This window comes from Macrobrachium nipponense, chromosome 19 (genome assembly GCF_015104395.2).
Source record: "Macrobrachium nipponense isolate FS-2020 chromosome 19, ASM1510439v2, whole genome shotgun sequence".
Classification (NCBI taxonomy): Eukaryota; Metazoa; Arthropoda; class Malacostraca; order Decapoda; family Palaemonidae; genus Macrobrachium; species Macrobrachium nipponense.
In genome coordinates, this window is record NC_061088.1 from 28,130,973 (window position 1) to 28,143,185 (window position 12,213).

The following is a 12,213-nucleotide window of genomic DNA, read 5'->3' on the forward strand; positions in this document are numbered from 1 at the left end:
CCTGACTGGATCATGCCTAGTCGGCGCCTCGCGCTTGGTAGGCTGCTCGCGCCTGGCTGGCGCTTCAATCCTTGGCAGCGTCATGCGTCTGGCTGGCGTCTCGCGCCTGTCAGGATCCTCGCGCCTTGATGACGCCTCGCGCAAAACTGGCGTCACACCCCTTGCTAACGTCTCGCGCCCCACAGCATCCTCGCACTTGCCTGGCGCCTCGCTCCTGGGAGGCGTCACGCTTCTGGCTGGCGTCTCGCGCCTGGCTGGCGCCTCGATCCAAACTGGCGTCACGCGTCTGGCTGACGTCTCGCGCTTGGAATGCTCGACGCGCCTGACTGGCGAGTCGCGTCTAGAAAACTCTTCGCGCCTGGATAGCGCTTCACGTCTGGCTGGCGCTTCACACTTGGCTGGCACTTCGCGTTTAGACATCTCGACGCTCTTGTCTGGCGTCTAGGCCTAGAAGGCTCTACGCATTTGGTTGGCGCCTCGCGCCTGGCTGGCGCTTCACGCCTGGCTGGTATCTCACGACTAACTGGAGATTCTCGTCTGTCTGGCGCCTTGCGGCTGACAGAACGGATCTTTCTCGGTCTATGAAAGGCTGACGAATCCGATTCCAAGTCCGAAGATGACAATTCTTGATGGCGAGTCTGACCCCTCGACAGCCTAGACTTCTTTATAGGCAGGAAAGCGTCTTTCCTTCTAGGAGGGTCTCTTGACAGAACTCCCACCAGAGAAGTGATGGAATCCTGCATAGTACGAAGGATTCTGTTTGTTTCTTCATTCTTGTCTACCTTAGGAGTAGAAGATCGGTCTTTAACCGGTTCCCACAAGTCTGTGGGGGAAGGAAGAACCTTCTTTGCTTTCTTAATTACCGAATGGTCCTCCTCTTGAAAACGCTCAGGACTCGATGTAATCCTGGGTTCATCCCAACATCTTTTCAGGGGGCGAGAAAGATCCGCCGATCTCCAACCTCTTTTAGGAGAAGAATTCTCCGAAGAGGAGAAACACTCTCGAAGAACGCTTTTCCTGTAGTGTTCTCTGGCATTCTGTGGCGAAACAGAAAAAGCCGAAGGGACATCTGACTGTTGGGGATCCTCCACAACCTCCTTACAGCTTTTGACATTCCTTCTCCTCTGGGCTTGGGAGCTTGAAATAGGCCTGGGAGCGTTGTGGAGACAATCAGACGCCCCCTCCACAGCACTGGGGACACTTATATCACTATCCACAGCACTTAAATCACACTGCTTACCTTCAATGGCCGCCATTTTGGTTTCCATTTTCCGAAGGGCGGCTTTAAGATTCGCAATCTCTGATGCCGAATCTGTGGGATCTAATAAAGGAGCAGATACTACATTAGATGGGGCAGTAAAAGGAGAAAAGGGTATAATATTAGTGATAACCCCACTAGATACAGAACTAGGCAAAGGTTTGGAAGAAGACCTCCTCACCCTGTCTCTTTCCAACTTCTTCAAATATGAAGTTAGAGATTTCCATTCTTCCGCACTCAATCCCCTTGCCAAAAATTCATTACAAGTATTATCAAAAAGAACATTCATACATCCTGCATTTCTTACAAATAGTATGAGGATCAAGCGATGCCTTCGGCATCCTAACTTTACACCCCACATTCACACACATTCTCACCACACTTCCAGAATCAGACATCATGTTGAACAATCCAAATCAAATTCCAAAAAATGGTCCACAATCGCGTATGCCAGTACAATCAATGCAAATACGTCACCGAGAAGTCCAAACGAAGATCAATTGCGATGCAAAATACGAATCCAGCCGGAGATACCCACAACGATGTTGCCAGTATGGCCGACAGAAAAAATATGATAGAACATGGGAATGGTTCCTAGTCCTGCCACCCAGCGGCAGATAAGTAGATCACCTGACCTACCGGTAGCGTGTGCGCTAAATTCGAATTTCTGTCGGACGACGGAGTCTAATAGCTAAGTATATATCTGACAGGTAAGTTGAATGTATAAAAATTTATAATATAAAGGTAACAGAAAACTGAGGAAGAACTTCAGACACTTAAAAGTGAGGGGTAAAAATAATTTGATCTTTTATTTGAGCTACATCCATTTAATTAACTTCAAACTAATCTCTGTCACTTTCATTTCCTTAACAGTACAGTCTCTCTAACCATAAATCACCTTTATTCAGCAAATATAACCTGGCATCCCGACAGATACAAAATAAAACCAAGTTGAAATACTTTTCTTGTACATTTTATCTACCTATTCATCTTAACCTCTACTTAAGTAGGATAACTTTTCATTCTCAGTTCACAGAGACTACATCACTTATAGTACAATATAAAGTTCAAGTAGAATAGTACGGTTGCTCAAATTATATATGATGTCTTTAGGATTACAGTACGTACTAAACTAAATGTTTAAAAAGTTAGTGATTTATACTAACAAAAGTGTGTTTCCTCATACATTGTTTTCTTTGGTAGTTCACTATGAATGAGACAGGGCTTATGATGCTGGTGCAGTTTAATTCATACTTATTGATAAGTGGGCATAGCTTGTGTAATGATGGTATAGTTATCACTGTATTGCTGGCAGTTATTAAGGGTTTACTTTTTGCTACCTGATGGTGTTAGACTGAGCTTCAAGATTAGTGGTGCTTGTTCTCGTTTCCATATTACTGTTTGTGATTACTATTACTGTATTGATTACTGTACGTACTGTACATATATTCACTTTGGTTACACTGACTCTTTGGTAATTTTTTATATTTAGTTTGGTATTGTCAGTGAGTATAATTGTTTGGTACTCATTAACAAAATGTAAATAATCAACTTAAGGGGTCTTTTATTATGAGAATGCCAAAACAGAGATCTTGTCAGCCTTACTTTAGTAGGTCAGAATTTCATTAACAAACTATAATATAATGAGGGCTGCTTCAACTTGGCAGCTACATATATTTCTCACCAATAAGATATAAACAAATCTAAGCATCAAAATACAACATTCTGGGTAAAACACACAAAATACACTTATGCCCTAATTTATGTATCACACTGTAGGAAATCCTAGTAAAATAGTATAGGTATATAATATTTCTGACAATACTCAAATTGAAAGAAAATAATTCCAATAAAGATATAAGATCAGTGACAATATATGTACATACTAACAAAGCAAAGCCAACAGTTATTCAAAACTAACATGAACACTGCTATACTCATAAGACTCCCAAACTAACACGAACACTGCTATACTCGTAAGACTCCAAAACTAACATGAACACTGCTATACTCGTAAGACTCCCCATAATACTGGCTTGCATGTGGGAAATGCTGTAAAGTAAACATAAAAACTTTAAATGCAGTGGTACATAAATATTCCATACAACCACAATGCATTCCTGTACATACAGTATATATATTAAAACTGTAAATACATTGTTATACAGTAAAAGTACTCCATAACACCAAGTATTTGTATTTTACAGAGCTGAATAATGTGCAAGATCAATAAAAGAATGTTTATGTAAGGAAGGTGGAAAAGACCACTACTAGAAAATGAATATACACAACTAGGCACTGGAGATTGGAATCAGAGAGCCAAAAGGTTGAATCACAGCTTAAGAAGCAACTTACAGCTATATCTGAGTAGGTCTGAAGAATGTTAGTGGTTAAGATCTAAAACTACAATCTATCCAAAGGGGTTACTACACCAAATATGCACAGAATTTGTTACTACTATACTGATTTTTTGCCTCCTAAAGAAAATTCCATGCCATGAAGACTCAATGAACAGTCACTGTTTACTAAAAAATGTCATATATGATATTTCGGGGTATTTTTTTTTTCTGCATGCTGTCTTTACTAGGAATGCCTTCCTCAAACCCATATGATCAGAACACATCTTTGACCTATGAAATCAAGATATGAGAACTTATGCAAGAAAGCCAAATGGCTACAATCAGCAATGGAAGTTCAATCTGTTGTCTAACTGATGCTTTAATTATTTTCACCAGCTATTCACCACAGGGTTTGTCTACCCTTACTGGCACTATTAGTAAAATGAAGGGATTCTATTCATGAAATAATATTTATTTTAATTTTGTATATTGAAGTTTCCAACTCCTGTTTATAATTTCCTAGTTTCCCTAGTTTATGGTTTCTTTTAAAATTCTGACAAGTCCTTTGGTCATATCCTCAGTATTCTTTGTGACCAGTTAATTGCTTTATCTTTTAGATGTTTTTCTTAGAATTTCCTTACTAGGTTCCTCTTCCTTTTACAGTTCTACTTGTTAAAATAAACATTATCATCTTTGAATTTCAATTTTCTTTACTGTATATTGTTAATTACTGTATATAATCTTCAACTTTTCAAGTAACCTTCTGCTTCAATTACTATGCTGGATTCTGCTCTCTGCAGTTTCCATGTAAGAATTTTGTTACTGAAATTTCTCATCACTTCACTGCTCTACAACAGATATTATGACAGTTAATTCTGTTTTTTCAGTTTTGATAACATACACATGGGTAAAAGAAAAGAAGAATCTTTTTCCAAAGTCAACATACGTACAGGCAAGTTATAAGGCATAAACACTGCAATTAGCATATGAAAAATGATATTGTTAAACTACAATAAAGTTTTGTACATACTTACCTGGCCAGATATATACTTAGCTTATAAGTCCTCCGACGTTCCGACAGAATTTCAAATCTCGCGGCACACGCGACAGGTAGGTCAGGTGGTCTACCTTACCCGCCGCTGGGTGGCGGGCGTATGAACCAATCTATCTCTCCAGCCAGATTTTTTCTCTTTCACCTGTCTCCTGAGGGGAGGCTGGGTGGGCCATTAGACGTATATATCTGCCAGGTAAGTATGTACAAAACTTTATTGTAGTTTAACAATATCATTTTTGTACATGAACTTCCCTGCCAGATATATACTTAGCTGATTGGCACCCTTGGTGGAGGGTAAGAGACAGCTAAAGTAATAAGGAGAGATAAGAAACAACTGATGTTGTAGGATATAAATAACCTTGGTTCTTACCTGTTCAGGCAGAAGACTTCATTGATATTATCTCTGAGTCTGCGTTGCCTGGAGAGCTACAGCTAGGACGTGACCTGATGCTGAAAGACTCTCGGATCTACCACTGGGATATGTGATCCCTTTGTGTGGTAGAATCCAAGTCGGATCCTGTTAAAGGGAGTTCGTCCCTATCTTAACAGGTCCTAACCACTACTACTGCAAGGAGCCACACTCATCAGACCACCTAACCAAACTACTAAAGATTAGTATTACGACCTAAAGAGATGCCTTCATGCATCCTCCTTTAAGGCAACCAACAACAACAAATACAAGGGGGAAAAATTTATACTACTAAACAGGATGAGTTCCAGCTCCCTGCCCCAGCACTGAATCCGCAGATACGTACGGGACCCAAGGCGAAGCATTTTTCGTAAGTGATTCTCACATCACGTAAGTAGTGGTTCGCGAACACTGACTGACATCTCCAGAATGTTGTCTCCATCAGATTTCGCACGGACATATTCTTGTTGAAAGCAAGAGAAGTTGCTATGGCTCTTACTTTGTGTGCTTTCACTTTAAGAAATAAGCCTAAGATGTTCTTCTCTGCAGGATCCGTGTGCTTCTTTGATGAGGCTTCTCAAGAAGAAGGACAATGCGTTCTTCGACAATGGACGAGTAGGCTCTTTTACTGAACACCACAGGACCTCTCGGTTGGCTTTCAGTTGCTCTTTTCTTCTAAGGTAGTATTTCACCATTCTCACTGGGCAAAGAGTTCTCTCGGGTTCTTCTCCTACCAAGAAAGATAACCCACGAATCTCGAAGTTCTTGGGCCATGGACTTGATGGGTTCTCATTCTTTGCAAGAAAACCAGGAAGGAAAGAGCAATGAGAGAGTCCTCCTTAAAACCCACATTACCATCAATCGCCTGAAGCTCACTCACTCTTCTGGCGGAAGCTAGAGGCCATCAAAAACAGAGTCTTCCTGGTAAGGTCTCTGAATGAGGCTGAATTAGGGGGTTCAAACCTAGAGGACCCAAGGAATTGAAGGACTACATCCAAATTCCAGCTAGGTGTCTTAGGATACTGCATTTTCGTTGTATTAAACGACCTAATAATGGTCCTGTAGGTCCTTATCTTCCGATAAGTTGAGGCCCACTGCCTGAAGACATTCGCCAAACATACTACGATAGCCTTTAATCGTCGAAACGACTAAGCCCACATTCTTGTCTTAAGAATAAAAAGAAGTCTGCAATTTGATTCACAGAGGTAACTGGAAGAGGAAACGTTATTCCTCTTGCACCATCTTCTGAAGACATCCCACTTCGATTGGTACACTCGTAATGTGGAAGACCTCCTCTCGCTCTAGCGATTGCCTTAGCAGCTGCTGACGAAAAGCCTTTCGCTCTGACCAGTTTCTGGACAGTCTGAAGCCAGTCAGACTGAGAGCGGGGAGGTTTTTGTGGTACCTGTCGAAGTGGGGCTGTCTGAGTAGATCGCTCCTTAGAGGAAGCGATCTTGGAAAATCCACTAGCCATTCCAGCACCTCTGTGAACCAATCTTGTCTGGCCAAAAGGGAGCTAATCAAAGTCATCCTCCGCGGAATCTGACTCTTCGAACTTTTTTAAAGTCAACCCCAGAATCTTGAAGGGGGGAAACGCGTATACATCGAGTCCTTTCCAATCGAGTAGGAGAGCGTCTATCCCTATTGCTCCTGGATCCGAGATGGGAGAGCAATACAGATCCAGTCTTTTGTTCTTTGAAGTTGCAAACAGGTCTAAGAGAGGCCTGCCCCACAACTTCCAAAGGCTCTGGCAAACATCTTGGTGCAGAGTCCACTCTGTGGGAAGGACCTGATCTTTCCTGCTGAGGAGATCTGCCCTTACATTCCTTTCTCCCTGTACGAATCTGGTGAGAAGTTTTATCCCCCTTTCTTCTGTCCACAGAAGAAGATCTCTTGCTGTTTCGTACAGAGAGAAGGAATGCGTCCCCCCCTGTTTCCTGATGTATGCCAGAGCCGTGGTGTTGTCAAGAGTTTATTTGCACAACTGCTCCTGTCACATCTGACTCGAACTCCTTCAGAGCAAGCCACACGGCTATTAGTTTCTTTCCTGTTTGATGTGCCAGGAAGACTGGTCCCCCATCCAGGTTCCTGACACCTCCTTGGTTCCCAGAGTCGCCCCCCAACCTGTTTCCGACGCATCGGAGAACAACACCAGGCTGGGTTTCTGGGATTGAAGAGGCAGTCCCTGCGAGAACTTGTCGTGGGATCCGCCCCCACCATGCTAACTCCCCTTCTTGATTTGAAGAGTAATTGACAGGGAGAACTTGTCAAATCCTGAGAAGGACGACTCCAATTCCGTGAAGCAAGAAATGGAGCGGTCTCAGGTGCAACCTTCCTAGGGAAACAAATTGCTCCAGTGAGGAGAGCGTCCCCAGCAGACTCATCCACTCCCTCACTGTGCATACTTCTTTCCCTCTAAGAAGGTTGTTACTTTTTCGAGTCCCCGGGCTATCCTCTCCTGTGACGGAAAAGCCCGAAAACTCAGAGAGTTCATCTGGATCCCCAGATAAACGCACTCTGAGCGGGAATCAGACTTGACTTCTGCAGATTTGACCAGAAGTCCTAAGGATAAGTCAAATCCAGGGTTTTCTTCAAGTCCTCAGACAACGATCTCTGGAATTGCCCTTATAAGCCAATCGTCGAGATAGAGCGAAATCCTCACCCCTTCCGGTGAAGCCATTGTGCCACATTCCTCATGATGGCCGTAAAGACTTGGGGGGCCGTGGAGAGGCCAAAACACAGGGCCCTGAATTGGAAGATTCTTCCCCCCATCATGAATCTTAGAAACTTCCTCGAGGAAGGATGGATTGGTACGTGGAAGTAAGCGTCCTGTAAGTCCAAGGACACCATCCAGGTCCCCTGGACGGAGTTGCTGCTACACCCCAAACCCGAGGCAGTGGTCTCCATCGTGAACTTCTTCTTTTCGACGAAGAAGTTCAGGGCGCTTACATCCAACACCGGTCTCCATCCCCCTGAGGATTTCGGAACTAGGAACAGGCGGTTGTAAAAGCCTGCCGAAAGATGATCTGCCACTAGTTCGATCGCCTCCTTTTCCAGCATCTGATCTACCGCTAGTCGGAGGCTTGATTCATGATGGGGTCCCCTCCCTGTATCTGGCCGTCAACTCCCTCTGGGGTATTCGTCAAGGGAGATCTCGAAGAGAACGGGATTAGATAGCCCTTCCTCAAAATTGACAGGGTCCAGGCATCTGCGTCTTTCTGGGCCCAGACTTCTGCAAACTGTAAAAGCCTGGCGCCTACAGTTGTCTGAAGGACTTGAGTCTTACTTGGGAGGTTTTGATTGACTTCGTAAAAGTCCTCCCTCTTCTATTTGGTTTCCGACCTCTGAACGAAGAGGATCTAGAGGTAGTATGCCCCCTCGAAAGGGTTCCTGAGAGGTCGGCTTAGCTTTCTTTGTCTTAGTCTGGAAGGTAGGGGCGCGGCTTCCTTGCAGCTGTGCTAGAAGTCCCTGCGTAGCTTTGGCAGAGAGAAGCCTTCGAAATGTCTTGAACCAGGTGTTTAGGAAACAGCTGTGTAGAGAGGGGGGCAAAAAGCAGACGATCTCTGAGCATGTGACCCGACTTTGTTAAAAATGAGCAAAATACTGATCTTTTTCTTCAAGACCCCTGCTCCAAACAGTGAAGCTATTTCGCTGGCCCCATCTCTCACCGATTTATCCATACAGGATAAGACACAATTCAAATCCTCCGGAGAAAACGTGTCCGGTCCTTGAGTTTTTCTTGGCTAGGACTCCGAGGGACCAATCGAGAAAGTTTGGAAAACTTTTCCAAGACTCTCTAATGCCTTTTAGAATGTGATCCATTTCATTCATTGCCCACGTAGTTCTGGCCGAATTCAAAGCTGATCTTCTAGTGGCGTCTACTAGTGCCGAAAAATCTGCGTCAGCTGAAGACGGAAGGCCCAGTCCCAAGGGTTCTCCTGTCTCATACCAAAATCCTGTCCGTCCTGAAAGCTTCGACGGAGGGAAGGCAAACATTGTTTTCCCCGCTTCCTCTTTAGTACGCATCCATGACCGAAAACTCTTGAGCGCTTTCTTCATAATGAAAGAGTCGGCTTCATATCTCACACACGAAGATCCTTCGTTGCTTTCGCTGTGGAGAACAACGAGTGTGGAGAAGGAGGAGCCAGTAGGGCTCAAAGACTCCCCGAACTCCTGAAGGAGAAGTTCTGTGAGCTTCTTGTACGAAGAAACTGTTGCCGATGTATTAGTTTCTTCCTCAGAGGCTTCCTGGTCTTCTTGAGGAGGAGAACGGGGATGAGGATCCTTATGAGAATCCTTAGATGAATTTTCCTAGCTGGGGTACAGTGCGATGAAGGAGACAAACGTCCTTGATGAGGAGAAGATTCCAAAGTATGAAAGGCGTACAGGAGAACGCGAGTTTGTAAAGAAGGACGCTTATCCGAAAATTCTTGTCTAAACTCGCATTCTCTAGAAAGACCACGTCTATCCCTAGGGAAACTACGAGAGGGAGAGCGCCTGCTAAGATCCTGTCGCCGATCGTGAGGAGAGCGGCTACTAGGCGCCGAGCGCCTATCTGTCACAGGGCGCTTAGTGGAATCCTGGCGCCTACCAAGCGGCGAAACGTTGCTAAAAATAGGGCGCCAGTTTTCAGGAGCAGGGCGCTTGAGAGGCTCTTGATGCCTACGAAGCGGAGAGCGGCTGCTACGCTCCGAGCGCATTAAAAACGAAACATGGGCGTTCTGCGAGATCTTGGTCCTTACCAAGGGGAGAACGTCTGTAAGGCTCCGAGCCGCGCCTAACAGAATCAGGGCGCTTGAGGCGTTCTTGACTTCTAGCAAGAGGAGACCGATCAGGAGTAGGGAGTCTCGAGAACGAAGAGCGCCTACTAGGAGAACGAAGCAAACGAGGATCAAGGTGTCTTTCTCCAGGAGAACAGCTACTAAACGAATGACGCTTACCAGGAGCAGGGCTCCTACTAGACTCTTGATGTCCTTACAGGGGAGGAGCGAACTCCGTGCGATGAGCGCCTACCAGTCACCGTTATCCGACGCCCGACTACAGTAGTCGGAAGGAGAAGTGCGCCTACTTTCAGAAGGCCATTCCCTAGGTTCTCTGAGAAGACGAGGAGAAGAAAGAAGAGACGGAGACGACGAACCAAGTCTTCTATGACCTGAGCGACTCTCTCTTCTTGCACGAACTCTAGAAGAAGGAGAAACAGAAGGGCTGAGCGTCTACCCGAGGCAGGAATCCGATTTGAGGAAATATCTTCATAGTCCAAGGAGCGCCTATCCGTCGAATGGCGTCTCGCACCTCCGAGCGGGAGTGGTGTTCCTCTCGTGAAATGTTACGATGAGTAGAAGAATCCTCAAAAGAAGGAGAATGCCGATTACAAGGAGAGCGCTCTTCCGACGAAACGCGCCTCGATCTCTTGATCGGGAGAGACAAATCCTTCCTTCTACGCGAGCCTCGATGCCAAGGAGTCCCCGCCAAGGCTGTGATCTGAGCTTTGTAGGCCCGCTAGTACTCGAGAAGGAGAGTCCCCAGGATCTTCTTCCGAAGCAAGCTCAGCGCGAGGCGCGGGAGAAGGAGGGCGATCACCGGATCTCCTAGGCTTCTTTGCTTGCAAGGAAGCTACATCAGAAAAGTCTTCTGGGCTGGACGCTAACGTACTGAAGGGTAGCCTCCGCAGCCCTCTTCAACGGGCGTGACGCCTCCTTAGAGCTCCACCCACGCTTCGGCGAAGGAGAAGAGGATGACGAAAAACACTGGCGAAGAATATTCTTCTTCTTACGATCCAAGGCAGCCTGGAGCGAACTTCAGATCTGCCGAGGGGACGCCTGACCGTGGGGGCTCTCCCTAGCCCTCCTGCGGCTTTCGACTTTCCTCCTCCACTGGAACTGGGAGTCTGGAAGAGGTCTAGGCCTGGAGGCACTAAGGAGCCTGGTCAGACGCACCCTCCACATCACTGGGTTACACTGCACTTATCATCACCTGACACTCTTACCTTGCTCAGTACGAAGATTCTTGTCTTCCTTAGAACAAAACAAGAACTTTTGAGGCCGCCGCCTCCGAAGACGAATCTACGGCTTCGTGCTGGGGAGCAGGAGCTGAGACCTGGGAGGAAGGTTCTAAAACTACATTAATGTTAGTTTCATTCTCACCCTCATTTTCTCGACCTGCTCGAGCTCCTTGAAGAAGCTTTACGTACCCTATCCCTTTCAAGTTTCCTAATATAAGAAGAAAGAGTTCCTTATATTCATCTTCGTTCAAAACCTCACACTCTTGACACGGGTTACTAAACGAACATTCATTCCCCCTACATTTAACACAGAAGTGTGAGGGTCCACCGCAGCTTTCGGTAACCTCACCTTACATCCATCGGTCACACATACTCTAAAACAAAACCGGAGTTTTGGAAACAGAATCAAAATCAGACATTCTACAGGAAAATCCAGCGCAAAGTCAATAACGGTCCACAATCAGCGTATGCCAAGCCAACATAGAGCGAATACGTCACCAAAATGTCCAAATCAATCTCCAGGCAAGCGAGAAATGAAGAATATATCGGAAGAAACGACAACAGTTGTTATCGCTTCAGCGACAGAAAAAAATCTGGCTGGAGAGATAGATTTGGTTCATACGCCCGCCACCCAGCGGCGGGTAAGGTAGACCAGCCCCTGACCTACCTGTCGCGTGTGCCGCGAGATTTGAAATTCTGTCGGAACGTCGGAGACTATAGCTAAGTATATATCTGGCAGGGAAGTTCATGTACAAAAACACAGTTTTCCCCAACAGAGCATCTACAAAGATGAAGCTCAGATAGAAAGACCCACAAACAAATCACAGCAGGCAAACAACTGAATAACAGGCGCTGCCATAACAACATGCCAATTTAAAGTATGTAGACCTTATTCAGATAGATTAAAATTCATTACCCTGCTTTGTATTTTGATCTTGAGTTTAACACCACACAGTTTGAATGCAGTAACACAGCTGTAAAGTTGACATCTAATGACAGATGCTCCTATTGCTACAGTCTGACAAAGAGAAGCTCAACTCTATTTTCAAAACTTTATCAATGAATGCGTTAGAAATCAATCACTCACTTGAGAAGAGTGTTTGTCACATCCAGGGTTACTAGGCGCAGCATTGCACACTCTGGAAAAGCCAC

General features: G+C 45.2%; 1 protein-coding gene across 1 annotated transcript in view; it reads right to left on the reverse strand.

Moving 5' to 3' along the window:
• LOC135215418 (rhythmically expressed gene 2 protein-like) overlaps positions 1-12,213 on the reverse strand; it is a 63,915-nt gene that overhangs the window by 22,015 nt on the left and 29,687 nt on the right. Inside the window, 1 exon segment of the mRNA XM_064250032.1 lies at positions 12,149-12,200. Within this exon segment, the coding sequence (XP_064106102.1) occupies positions 12,149-12,192 (44 nt within the window). The 5' untranslated portion in view covers positions 12,193-12,200.